At 38.8% G+C, this 14,227-nt stretch overlaps 1 protein-coding gene across 14 annotated transcripts in view; it reads left to right on the top strand.

Moving 5' to 3' along the window:
• Window positions 1-14,227, top strand: part of MARK3 (microtubule affinity regulating kinase 3) — a 61,542-nt gene that overhangs the window by 26,083 nt on the left and 21,232 nt on the right. For all 14 annotated transcript variants that reach the window (XM_039712807.1, XM_039712803.1, XM_039712805.1 and 11 more), the window contains 10 exons: window positions 17-65; window positions 781-846; window positions 3,335-3,405; window positions 8,983-9,039; window positions 9,931-10,167; window positions 10,274-10,393; window positions 11,063-11,162; window positions 11,428-11,540; window positions 12,281-12,434; window positions 13,925-14,142. In XM_039712807.1, coding sequence (XP_039568741.1) covers window positions 17-65; window positions 781-846; window positions 3,335-3,405; window positions 8,983-9,039; window positions 9,931-10,167; window positions 10,274-10,393; window positions 11,063-11,162; window positions 11,428-11,540; window positions 12,281-12,434; window positions 13,925-14,142 — 1,185 coding nt within the window. The remainder of the gene's footprint in view (window positions 1-16; window positions 66-780; window positions 847-3,334; window positions 3,406-8,982; window positions 9,040-9,930; window positions 10,168-10,273; window positions 10,394-11,062; window positions 11,163-11,427; window positions 11,541-12,280; window positions 12,435-13,924; window positions 14,143-14,227) is intronic.

Here is a 14,227-nt window from a genome sequence, read left to right as displayed (position 1 = left end):
CTTATGTTTGTTTCAGCTCTTTAGAGAAGTAAGAATAATGAAGATCTTAAATCATCCAAATATAGGTATCTTGTTTCTTTCACATAATTTCCATCTCTGGAGAAGTTTTAGCTTTTCACTGTTAAGATTGTTGTGTTTAAGATTAAGTTTAAAAGATTATTTTGCACTGGAGTGTGAATTTACTTTAAGATAGCAATAATAACTGGTATTTCAGAACTGTGTGTTTAAAAAAATAAAATAAACATTGTGGTCTCTTTGCACAGAACTGTTATTTGCATAGCTAACTGATAAATTTGCTTCTTTTGAGTATAGTATTGATTTTTGACTGAATTTAGGTTCTCATTAAAAATTAGCATATACACCAAAACCAAGAAGTGGTCAAGAATTTTTTCGAGTTTGTACATTTAAATGCTGTGGTATGGTGCTCCTATGGGACTGTGAGCAGGCTGGTAACTGATTTGTCACCACGTGTTCCAGTTCAGTGCACATATGTGGCTGTTGCTGATGCTCAAATCTGTGCATGTTCTGCTTAGCTTAGTTATGTTCCCATGCAAAAGAAGCAAAGTATTGTTTCCTGAGAATATGTTGTTCTATATGAGTTGACCAAGTGGGTTACAGTATTTTCTGCTTAGGAACATTAGACAGAAAGTTTCTTTAGAGTAAATAGTCTAAAGTGGCAGGCAAACAGTTTGGGTATTTTTGTCTCACAGAATTCTGTGGGGTATTAACATAATGCTTCTGCAATTAGTTAACTGATGACTAAATGTCTTTCTTTTCTAGTGAAGCTATTTGAAGTCATTGAAACTGAAAAAACTCTCTATTTAATAATGGAATATGCAAGTGGGGGTAAGTACCTTTTTGCTGCAGTGACACAGTAAGCAAATTGCCAAGTGAGAGAAAACACTTGTTTTCTTGAAAGTTTTGCTTTCTCTTTCAGCAAATATTTATGTCAAGGTAGTGTAAAATATTAAGCAAAATCTTTAGTATTCACTGGGACTTGTTTGGTCAACATAAATAATAAATGTAACTTGTAAAACCAGCTTCTAAACTTACTACAACTTAGTAACATTTGCTTTTTTTTCACAGTTCAAATTAATTGGGAGTCTTTTCTCAGCCACTTTTCCTGCCCATAACAAATACTAATGTTCTCAATTTACTCTATTCAGCTCCCTACCCCTGGTGTCCTATTTTGTATAAGATATTTGGTAAAATCATGTTCAGATGAAACTTTTCTGTGTTTCTTTAATTGTTGCTCTCAAAAGCATGAGCACTGCAACTTCTGTTTTTAGATGTTGATGACATCTTACATATCTTAATCACAGGCCTTCTACTGTCAAGAATTGTTAGGCCTAGCCTTATGCCATTTTAGAAAGAGCTTAAATGCTCTTTCTGATTCTAGAGGGGATGGAAAAATGCACATCATGCAGTGTCAGATATTTTCACCAGAGCCAGAATTAAGGTATTCAGGCTTAAGTTACTCCTTGCTGGCTAGAACTTAATATCACTCAGCTTGTCAGTGTGACCCTTGAGCACCAGCATCTGGGAATCTCAAACAGTTGAGGCTTTTAGGAAGGAGATAGACCTTTTTCAGAGAAAATCAGTGTTAAATTCAGACTCTTACATTAGATTATATGAAGTTTAATCAATTGCTACAAATAAAGAAAGATTCTCTACCCACCTGTCTTTTCTTCCAGCAGCTTCCCAAATGCTCAGCCAAGGTTTGCTTAAACAGGAACAGAGTGGGTGTTATACCATTAAAATATTGACCAGTTCAGGTGATTAGGGAGACATCTCTGTGTTGTTTGATAGTACCAGACTTAAAAGTGAAGTCTTATTGCCATCTAGTGATTGGCTTCTAGGAGGTAGAAAGGCCAGTGGTTCTCTGAAGGAGTGAGGACCTTTCCTAGGGTGATGAGGGAGAGGTGAGTACTGTACTGGTCCAAAAGGCCAGGAGCAGTACCTTCTCACGTGCCATGCTGTGCAAGACAGGAATGGCTGGCAATCACAGTGGCAGGCATCAGTTTCCCTGTTTTCTCTTTATCAAGGTCAGGTCATCATGATGCACATGAACTCTGGCTGCAGGATGAAAGACATTATTGCTACAGCTGCAACACTTCACATAAAGTGGGGATAATTCTTTCCCTGGTGTCTTTTTCCCTGAAATGTGAAGAAGTGTTTGGGGTTTGCTGCTTCAAGGTTTTTAAAGAAACAGCTGTGAAATACAGCTGGGAGAGTTACCTGAGTTGAGTATTACAGAATACACTGCAGAGGGAAGACCATTTTATGGGGAGTCCTGACATTCCCTCAGATGGCTCAGTGGTTGCTTTTCCTGCAGTGTGACTCCTTTTTTTATTGCAATCTGGTGGAGTTGTGTCTTTTAAAAAAATAAATATGATATTACTCAGCTCTTCCCTTATGAAGTGGCTGTCTGCAAAACCATGTTTCCTTGCTCAGTAGGGAATGTTTAAATATTTGAACCACTTCTGAAGTTTTTATGGTTTTTGCATACTAGTGAGGACTTTTTAAAACTGTGTTATTATTTTGTGTTTGTAGTTCTTACATACACGACTGTTGGTTTTTAGTAAAGGAAATCTCCCATGCTTTCACAAACATGTCAGTGTTTCATGGGCCAGTGGCCTGCACCTAAAGCTCAAACATTGTAGTCTGTATTGATGTGCTCTAAAATGACTGCATTGATTAGAGAGGGGAGAAACTGAAACACAGTAGATCTTCAGTAATCTTTGGTCATTCACAGCTGTACAACAGTGGCCTTGTTCTGTGTATTTTACAGGTATAGTGGTTGTGTGAGGGATTATGTCAGTGTGTCCTGCTGTGCTCATTCTTGTGACCCTCCTTGTGGGTACCTCTTCCAAGCCTAGGTTAAAGCTAAGGTTTTTGATTTTGTTTAGAACCATTTTATACACATGCACAAATTAAAATTCTAGTGTCGGTATGATGGCATTTACAAATATCATCAATTGTTCTCATATATGAAACTTTTTTTTTTTCTGAAGCAAAAGAAACTCTTGTGAGAAAGTCTGTGAAAGGGTAGATGTCATCTTTGTTTACAAAACAGAAGTATGCTGCTCAGTTTCTATCCTAAGTAATTGGGAGGAAATGGTTTCCTTTGTGTATATCCACTCCCTCATTATTTTCTTGTAAAGGAGATGATGGTGTAGTAAATTGCACAGCAGTTGTGCCTTGTTCTCTTGAGCTGTCCTGTAATCATAAACTTGAAGTACAGTAATTCCAGTGAAGCTGCTGTGGGCAACTGCTGGAGAAGAATCTCTACATTCTGAAATTGGCATTAATGTATCTTGTTTTTGAATTGTAGGGGAGGTGTTTGACTATCTGGTTGCACATGGAAGAATGAAGGAAAAGGAGGCAAGAGCTAAATTTAGACAGGTATGTATAACATTCCTATATGTCAGCTTTCCCCTCACCCCTGTTTTTAATGCTGAAATGAGTAAAACAGCTGTCCTTTGCATTTGACTTACAGCAGTGTTCAGCATGTTGTGGGCTTGTAGCTCTGAGTAAGAAAAAACTTATGCCACAGCAGTACTTTGAAGGAGTCAGAGTCTGTTCAGGGGTGCTGGTTTCCTTAGTGCTGAGTGCCAGCGTGTCCAAGAGTGCCAGAACACAGGGAGTGCTTGGTTTGGAAGTGTATTCCATTCCAAAATGCATTTCCTCTGGGCTGATTTCATATGTCCTTAGCTCAGCAGGTCTGTAACATTTTGGAAGTTGTTCAAATGTAACAGGCTACAAACAGACCAGTTTCAAAATGCAGACAGTGCATGTAGTAGAGATCCATTCACATTCATCTGCTTACATGAAAAGATACTGTTTAATACTTGTTCTAAAAAGTCACAGAAAAGTAATGTCTAGACTTGTTAGTTTAGCTTTCTTTATGATGAATAAGCTAGCCCTGCCAAGGTGTTGGAATTTCATTGATCTGCAAAAAGCATTTCCATTCTACAGTCAAGCAGTACTGAACATAACCAGTCAAATACTGAACATAACCAGATATTTTTGCATAACTAATTTAAATCCAAATGTCTGCTCTTGTGCTGAAATTTGTAAATGCCTATTCCCTTTGGTCACTTGGATAGCCTCAGTAATGTTGTGACAAATAATAAATGTCAAAATTATGCTCCAGCTTAATGACACTTGAAAATAATGAGTAGGGACATATTAGGTTCTGTTTTGTCGGGCCAGGGTTTTATGAGCCCTTAAAAGGGAACCTAATACACCCAAGGATAACTTAGCTATTACCTTTGGAGGCGAAGAATGAGCAGGATGGCTTCTGCTGCAGTGTTAGAAACAAAAAGGTTTAATAAAAGGCAAAACAATAAACAGAAAATCCGAACCAGGTACAGAGGTCTGTTCCTTCTACAAAACACATTCACAAAAGCCTCATGGTTCCTTTGTCCTCTCTTTTTCTACCTTATGGCCCAGGCGGGACCTTTTGGCTTCTATCCAATTAGGTGACCCCAAGGTTTTAGTGAAGTCTCTGGGGTCCTATAAGGTGGCTTTTCACCTGATCGTTGGGAGAAACTTCTGGGCTTCCTTCCTTTTTTGGGGGACAAAGGCTAGTTTGCCCCTCTCTCATTGCGGGGCATTCTCCTACACTCCTTTAGGGACAAGAGTGGTTTTTTGAATGGTGTGTAGGGGTTTTAAACTGCTGGATCATGGCAGTGATGTGTCAGTCAGTTGCTCTGTTGGAAGGGGAGGCTCTGATGGTTTCACTTCTCAAGCATAGCCATACATAATAAAAATATGTTGTAAGATATGAGACTTGCAGGAACTAAATTAATGATTTTGCTTTGTTTTCTCTCATCTAATTAAATCTTGTATTTACCCTTTTTAATTTTTGGGGGGGAAAAACCCACACCAAAACCACCACCACCACCAAACAATCAAAACAACCCAAAAGCAGGTGTAGACTTCATCTCCCCAGAAATCATTTGTGATTACTGGAGTTATACAGCTTGACAGTAAGGAAAACTTTTCCCACTCTTCAACAAAGTCTTACATGTATTTTTAAAGCTGCTGCCTTCACTTTCATATTCTGGTAGGTAAAGAGTTTTCCTTTGTGATTGAAGGTTTCTGGTTTATTCTCCTGTGCTGTGTTGGCAGTAGAAGTGGTGGGATGTGAAACGGTCATTCCCACTTCAGCCATCTCTTCTAAATCCCTGGCTGTTGCCTTTGTAATGTCGCTTGAAGAGCTTCAGAGTAACTTGAGAGCATTGACTGTTCTCTCTCAGATGTGAATATTGGAAACTTCTGCTGATAACTCTTTGCTTTCAGTCCTCAATTTCATTCATCAGGAGCTATGTGGAAAAAGATCTTGCAGTAATTACATTAAAATAACATGTTTCTTCAATAAATACCTGTTTTTTTCTAACAATTTTACCTCCCTTTAAGTAAAAACATACAGAAACAGGTCAAACATGTTTTACAGGTACACTTAGTGCTTAATTTTATGGGATAATGTGGGTAGTACAGGATGTAGCTTCATTTTTGAAAAGAATTTAAAAGGGAGTTACCTGCTGAGCTGAGTGTTTGACCCATCAAAAATTGGGTTTATGTACTCTCAACCTGATGCTATGTTGAGTTGGTTTGTTGGGTTTTTTTTGTTTGTTTTTTTTTTTTTTTTATTTCAGTAGAATAAATGCTGTTATAAAGATATATAGATGGCCTCGCTTGTATGCACTGGAATACACTTTTTGTTTTTCATGCAAGTCTCCTGGTGCAGACAGCTGTGCTCTGTCCTCCCCCAACAGCTGATTTCCTGGCTGCTGAGCTCAACCAGTTTTAGAGGACCTTGATCTCAAAGAAGGGAGGTTCTTGAAAGCTTCAGAAGCTTCAGTTCCTGGGAGAAAAGAGAGAAGCCTGGAAATAAGCAGAGGAGAGAAACTGTAGCACAAGCTGATTGGGCTAAGCTAGAGAGAAAATCATTCTTGCTGGATGGAAGTCAGGTGACTTTGATCAGAGCAATTTTATTAGATGCTAAAGCTCAGGCTGAGGGACAGTGTCAAAGGAAACAAGGAAACTAGATCTTGCTGGGCTCACAGGTCATGAAACTATTCATTTCAACCTACTGTAGTCCTGGAATAGCTGTGTATCACTTTTGGTCATTGTTAGAGGAAGAATGCTCTCTGCAGACCTTTTATCTGATGCAGTGCAGCTGTTCTCTGTTAGACAGAGACTTATGACATAATAGCCTTCTTTTTTTTTTAATTTGTTAACTGTTTTAGCAGACAGTGGCTCTTTCTAAACTGAAGAAACAGTTGTGCCATGGTATTGAGATTAGTTCTTACAATAGGTTGTATTATATCTTGTTTTCAGATCGTGTTTCTTCTTTCAGTAGATGTGATTTCTGGATCAAACACTTGTGTTTTGTCTCAGGAGACACTTCCTCTCTAGCAGGCAAAGAGCAGGATTTGGTAATTCTCCCTTTTGCTTGTTAGAGATAAAAAGGAACTATTTTTTAGTCTATTTTGTTAAACATATGTAAGGTTTTTAGCAGGAAAATAGAATGTAAGTACAGTAATCATTATTTCAGTTGCACTTGACAAGGAACAAAGGAGAAGGCACAAAGTCTAAGAATACAACTGTGCTGTACAGCTCTCCATTTCAAACTCCTTTGTGTAGCCATGTGTGAGAAATTCAAATTGAGAATGTTTTGCATTCTTAATGTCACCTTATTCTTCTTCCCCATTATAGACTTCCAGGCAGTTCTGGTTCAGTTTCATCCTTTTTCCACAAAAAAATCTGTACTGAGCAGCAAGTCTCCTTAAATTTGTGTGTATTAGTTCCCTCTCTTTCCTGAAAGCAATAAAATCTGGCCTTCTTCAGTATTCTCACTGTTTCCCTGCTGAAGCAGTTTAGAATTCTTAATGCTGGTAGATGTTAGGACAGATCTTAGAAAATTATAAAATCCACAAAATACATCCTATTGGTGTGTTCCAGTAAAGCAACAGAATGCTCTTAGCAGTGTGGAAGGGGCCCTGAGAGGTCATTCATCCTTTTGTCATTTAATCCTTTTGAGAATGGTTCTGCCTAGAGAGAACTTCTTCAAAACCTATATTTATACAGATTTTTGAAATCACTCTTTAGAAAAGTTTTTCAATGTTCCAGTTGTTACTTCTAGCAAAAAGCTCACATGCTTTTTCTCCCCTTCTCTTCACCTGCCAAGTGTCAGAAAATTCCTCACACGAGAAGGTTAGGAAGTGTCAGTGGAAACAGTGATGGAAGCTGGAAGACAAGGGTTTCAGTCTGGAGCAGCCATGCTTTGTGCTATTTTTCATTCAGTTATGTTCTTCAATTATTAATGTCCTACACATTTCATTATTTCACTTCACATGGATTGGGCTCACTTCTGCAGTCTCTGTGCCATCCTGTTGCAGTGCAGAGGAGTTCAAAAGCATCTCCAGAGGAAGCCACTGATTGATCATCTGCTCAGCCTTCTGCTCTTAGGCAGTCACAATAAAGCAGTTCAGGAGTGAGTGGTGGTAGTGCTGTGTCTCTGCAATCCTGAATAAAGCCTGAGGTGTTTGTTGTGCTGTCAGCACTGGAAGCCCCTGCAGAGTGAGCTTGTGACTGGGGCTGGGGTAATGGTAGCAGAGAGAAAAGGAAGGGAACCAAAAGGAGGGGACAAGTGGTGGTATGGGGGCACTTTGGCAGTTTCAGTAACTGCAAAAAGCTGAACTTGGGAGTCAGAAAGAGGGAACCAGTACATAAAGGAAAAAGCAAAACCAGAATGAAGGTGTAGGGAATGGAAATAGTACTTCAGCTTTCCACCATCTGCTTGGTTTCTAAGGTGACATTTTGCATGTGAGTGATTCAATATTACAGGGCACAAAGATCACTTTGGTGCTTAAGTTTCAAATACAAAACTTACTGGTGTATCAGTTATTTGACCTACCAGGAACCTACCAACACCTTTCATGTGCTCTAAATGCTGAGGGAGAGAACCTTTGCTCCTTTAACAGTACAGGGGATCCTTACACTAAACTGGTGATCTGATCAAGAGTTATTTTCTTATAACAGTAATGTTACCTCACCTTTCTGCTGGGGAAGTATTCTTACTCTTGAATGGAGACTGAAAATACATTTATTTAAATGTAGTTACTATTTTTATGTGCAGTTCCACTTATTTTAACAAGTCATAACATCTGCCTCAATTCTGACCATGCACGCATGACAAAATGCATTTGACTGCATTTATGGTCGTGTAAGAATGATACTTCATCTACCTTTTCCATACATGTGAAGTTCTGCAGCAGTGACTCTGAGAAGCAATGTACTATGACACTGCACTGTGTAAATAGCTTATATGGTTTGCTGTATAAAGCAGAAAAATCTTTATGATATTTGGAAATTATCATGGAAGAAATTATTCCATTATGCTTCAGAGACATAAGAGAGTTTTTGAGCTCTCATTGAGCTTGCTATGCTATACAAAATGCACTAAACCATATGCACTTAGACAGCAGATCTCTGTCAGATGCCTAGATGCTTCTCATTGGATAAATTTTGACAAACAAGCTGTTTCCCAATAGTTTCTCAAGCAACCAAAGCCCATTTCTTACCCTTTTCTCTCTGGCATGGCATGAAAAATCACCTTTGGAGAGGGCCTGGAAAACCTCAGTCTAGGGGGAAAGCTTTTATAGCTGTGTACAGTATTGGAATGGAAATACTTCAGTAACCTTTCTGAAAGTCATTGCTTCTGCTGGTCTATAATTAGCCCCACAGGAAAAACAAAATCCTCGTTCAAGTACAGGAGAAAGCAAATAGATCAAATAACATTAAAGTTATTCAGCAGCTTTTTCCCAAATATACTGGTCACTGTAGGAGTTGGTTATGTAGCTCTGACTGGATAAATTCATGTCAACTTCAATAATAAATGTTGAAATCTTTGATTAAAGCTCCTGCTTCTTTGAGATGTCACTTACATAATTTGGTTTGTTTTCTGTTCAGATAGTATCTGCAGTGCAGTATTGCCATCAAAAGCATATTGTTCATAGAGATCTCAAGGTGAGTAGGAAAAAGTGTGTGCAGTGTATGTGTGTCAGCTTCTGTACCTGTGGGTGTGACCTTTATTGTTTATAAAATGCAGTTTATACTAAGCTTTCTGATTTATTTATTTATTTAGATATGTTATAGCGAGTCTTGTGAAATATTTGCAGCTTAGAACCATTTTAAATAAAAGGAAGAGGATTTATAAGGCTTTTAAATGCAAACATTTAATGGTTGCTGAAAGATAACCTCTCTCCCAGCGGTCACATTCAGATCTGATGCAGGTCAGTGTTAGCTGAGAAATCTTTTTTTTTTTTTAAGTGGTAGTTTGATAGAGATATGAGAAGAATTGATGTTGAACAGAATGAATTACCAATAGTGATAATGAAACTGAAGTATGGCTTCTTTGTAGCTTGCCATGAAACAGCATATCTCTTCTTTAAACTGTGCCTTTTATATTAATAGTACTGCTACATAATTTGTTCAATTTGTCATAGCTTTGTAACTTAAAAAAGGCAAAAAACAATACCACCACTAAAAAAAAGAACTTTAAAAGTTATGTTTATTACCTAACTACTGTAAGAATACCACATGCTGTCAAGTATGGATCGTGATACTGTATCTCATTTTCATCTGAATAGATCAAAATGTAAGATACATTTCCGTGGAGAAAAACAGATGGTAACAAGTTTTCAGGCAGTGAAACAGCTCCCATAGTCTGAAGCCATTGTACGGAGATTTTTAAAACAGGATATGCTAATGATTGACTAAAGCAAACCTAAAGACCTTGCAAGGAAGGGAATGTTAATGGGTATTTCAGTTTCTTGCCTTTTAAGAATGAGTAAAAGCAACCAACAGCATTCTAAATCAAGTATTTTATTCATCTACAAACCATTCTTTCTCTTTCAGGCTGAAAATCTATTGCTAGATGCAGATATGAACATTAAAATAGCTGACTTTGGTTTTAGCAATGAGTTTACAGTTGGAAATAAACTGGACACCTTTTGTGGCAGCCCACCATATGCTGCTCCAGAGCTCTTTCAAGGGAAGAAATATGATGGACCTGAAGTAGATGTTTGGAGTTTAGGTGTTATTCTTTATACTCTCGTGAGTGGATCTCTTCCTTTCGATGGACAGAACTTAAAGGTAACTTTTTGTAGACTATGTTGGCCATGTTTATCTAATATTTTATCTAATATTTTAAGTGACTTGCTGCTTACAACTTACTGGCTGTTCTTGTTCTGTTACCAAGGAACTTAGAGAAAGAGTGCTAAGGGGAAAATACAGGATTCCTTTCTACATGTCCACAGACTGTGAAAACCTCCTCAAACGTTTCCTGGTGCTAAACCCAACAAAAAGAGGCACTCTAGAGGTAATTGCACAAATGAGGTGCATCCGATTTTGCAAACTGCATTTTTGAGCTGTAATTTATTGTTTCTGTACTGTTCCTATGCATATTTGGGGTGGGCTTTGGAGGTGGGATTGTTGATGAAAGCACATGACTCTTCAAAGATATTGTTTACTGGGGCTGTAATACACCTGACTCCAGTTCAAAATCAATGTGTCACAACACTTTCTATGTCATATAACTTTTCTTGGTGGTTATCTTGTGGATTCCTGCATTAATGGATGATCCTCCTCGTCGTTTTCCACATTTTCAGTTGTGAGCTGGAGGTATTGGCTGTTGTAGTTGCCTTTTGTACCCTCATGGAGGAGTAAAGACCAGAACAGGGTTTCCATGGAATTCTGATGGTGGAGCTTGGAATTCCAAGCTATGTCAAGTTGTCACACTGCTCCTGGTCTGCATTGCAGGCCTTTGGCTCTCAGCTGTGAGCTGGAATACAGCTGACAGGGGAGAAGCTTGGCGTGATGTGTGTAGTTGGTTCTCCTCACTGGAGCAAAACAGTAGGTGCTGGAAGTGTTCTGGAAAAGAAAAACTAGGAAAGACCTTAGTGTTTGTTGCAATAAGAAGTTGTTCTTCCCAGAGGTTGTTTTCTTTGCTGCTAATTGTACTGTACTAATAAAACTTTTTTTTTCATAGCAAATTATGAAGGACAGGTGGATCAATGCAGGGCATGAGGAGGATGAACTTAAACCTTTTGTTGAACCAGAACTAGACATCTCGGACCAGAAAAGAATAGGTAATTGCTTGCTTTCCAGGACCACAGTACTGTTTGCATGATGTGGGAGGGTTGGTTGTTTTTTTTTTCCTCCATCACCATTCTGTATTTGTTAGACATTTGGAAAAAGTAACTCATCTTTTAAAACTGATACTTGATCAGGTTGATGTTCTCAAAATTAATAATTCTGTTTTAATTCTTTAAATGTTCCATTCTTTCTCTTGAACACTCAGCCAGCCTGAACATCAGAATTTCAGTTACTTACAGAATGTCTGCTTGGTTTTAGATATTATGGTAGGAATGGGATATTCTCAAGAAGAAATTCAAGAATCCCTTAGTAAAATGAAGTATGATGAAATCACAGCTACATACTTACTGCTAGGAAGGAAGTCATCAGAGGTAAGTACCATTCTTAAAATTGCAAAGAAGCAAATCAGAAAGTGTCCTTAGCAGAGTTAGAGGCAAAAATTAAGTCAATTACTGTAGGCATTGCATCCCTCCACAAAAATCCATTGCACTTAAAGTCATGTTGTTCTACTCATCAGCAGTCCAAATGAAGCAGATTTGTTCTCACCTGATTTTGAGCCAGTAAACTCTTGTCTTTAGGCTCTCCAGAGCTGCCCTGTTTGCTCAGCAGTTACTGTCCTGGCTAGTCCAGCAGCTCAGCTGTGAATGTGTCCAGCAGTAATTATTTTAAGAGAACCAAGGAGCAGGACTGACCAACCTGAAAATGTTCTTGCATTGTACATTACCTTTCCATACAGTGCTGAGAGGGCTCAGCATCAGTAAGCTGCTCTTGGTTCCTCTGCTGGAGGAGTTGGTGTGGTGGCCTCTACAAAGTTATCCTCTCTTCCTGTTAAAATCCTGGAGAACTCTGAGGGGAAGAGTTCTGAAAGGACAGATGGATTTTCTTTACTGATTATCCTTTGAGGAGCTGCAAATTCCACTGAGTTTTACTTAAGACAGTTGTACAACAACCTTAAAGAAGGTGGGACCTCTAAGCAGCTGCCCATGCCATCAGTAATTTCCCATGTAGCAGAACCATCTTCCACCTCCCTGTTCCTGCTCCCAGAATGCAGTGGATGTTTTAATTTGATTTGTCTGAACTTCTTGTTCTCATACTCTCGTTTGTATTGCAGTTGGATGCAAGTGATTCAAGCTCCAGCAGCAATCTTTCACTTGCCAAAGTTAGGCCAAGTAGTGATCTTAATAATAGCACTGGACAATCTCCTCATCACAAAGTTCAGAGAAGCATATCTTCTAGCCAGAAGCAGCGGCGGTACAGTGATCACGGTGAGCCTTTCTCATTTTCAGTCTTGCAGAGTACACTGGCTTCCAGTTCTGCTCAGTTCCTGGATTTGTCTCCATCTCCCAAGTGTAAGGAGGATGACAACAGCATAGTTCACAGCATGGTGGTTAAATATTTTAGTGAATAACTGATTTTTAAAATTGGTTTTGTTATAAAGCCTTCAAAAGAGCTTTTAGAGGAACACTGAATACACCAACTTAATTCTTGTTCTGCCTTATGTTGTCCCATAAATTCCTGACTGTGCTGGCAAAGTCTTGTTACACAAATTGAAGAGAATGTTGCTACCCCCTTTTTCATGAAAAGCACAGCACTCCTCCCCCATGCTCTTGTATGTCTGTTCAGCTTTTGTTTTCTTTTGACACTAGTAGGTCAGCTTGTGTCTAAAACTTGACGAAATGTCAGTTTGCCAATATTTCTGGTTTCCTGTTTCCTAAGGCTAGTGTCACTTGGTTGTCCCCCAGGAATTCAATTTCTGAAGAACAATGACTCTGACAAACTTAAAACTTTTCTGCTTAATGAGAGTGTAGTGTAGTACATGAGGATTTTCTAAATGTCTTAAACATCCTCCTGCTCAGACACTAAACTCATGAAAGGAATCCCAGTTCAGGCCTACATTCTCTGCATTCAGAGGTTGCTTTCCTTGGGGAGTCTTCTGGGATGCCAGTTACTGGGGGTTTTGATACTTGTAAAACATGCTTTAGTTACATAATATATATTTATATGTTTATACATTTATCTGTATTCTTTATGTCTGTATATATACATACATACACTTTTTGATTAATTCTTATTTAAACAGTTAAAAAGGAAGTTGATGTAACTTGATGTTATCCTCTTCAGAGGTGTGAGATGTCAGAGAACACAATCCTGACACACCCCACAGACTTTACCCAGTCCCAAGAAGGCTGTTAAAGCAAGAGGGAGCTTGGCACTGTTGAAGTGCCTTCCTCATTCTCAGGTGTGGGAGCAGTTGTGTGTTCCTGGCACACGTGGGGAGGCTGGTGGTGAGCCACTGCCACTTCTGCAGGAGCACAGACCAGCAGCCATCAGTGCTGCTGGTGCCCCAGGGTTGTCACCACCTGCCTGGCTCAGGAAATTGGCTTGAACAGCACATGGCAGCACTGTGCTAATGAGGGATGCTCTGCTTTGAATGAGTCAGTTACTTGTTAAGTGTCTTTAAGATGTCTCTAAAGCGTTTTTCTAGCAAGCCAAATGAGAAACCTTAACTAAATTCTTGGAACTTTCATGGAAATCAAGTTGTACCTTCACCTTACAAGGTTTTTGTTTTTCACAATATTCTACTGTTGCCTGAAATACATTTATTTCAATAATTTAATTATCTTTTTGCAACTCTGGTTCCCAGTGTTAACTGTGTTGGTTCTCTTGTGTGAATAGTTTCCATTGTGATAAAAAATAGTCACTGAACTTCCGAGAAGAAAAACCCGTTTCCTGTTTCTTTTGTTTGCTTTTTAAGCTGGACCATCCATCCCCTCAGTAGTGGCATATCCTAAAAGAAGCCAGACTAGTACTACAGACAGTGACCTCAAAGAGGAAGGAATTCAGTCAAGAAAATCCAGCAGTAGTGCTGTTGCAGGAAGAGGAATTGCACCAGCTAGCCCAATGCTTGGAAATGCCAGCAATCCCAATAAGGCTGATATTCCTGAACGTAAGAAAAGTTCAGCTGTCCCTAGTGTAAGTAGAAATGTTTATTTATCAAAAACTTTAATTTTTTTGAGTCCTAAAGAAGTGTTAAACTTGTGATTTATCGGTGGTGCTG

This window comes from Passer montanus, unplaced genomic scaffold (assembly GCF_014805655.1).
Source record: "Passer montanus isolate IOZ18808 unplaced genomic scaffold, ASM1480565v1 scaffold27, whole genome shotgun sequence".
Lineage (NCBI taxonomy): Eukaryota > Metazoa > Chordata > Aves > Passeriformes > Passeridae > Passer > Passer montanus.
This window is presented reverse-complemented; position numbering and strand designations above follow the sequence as displayed.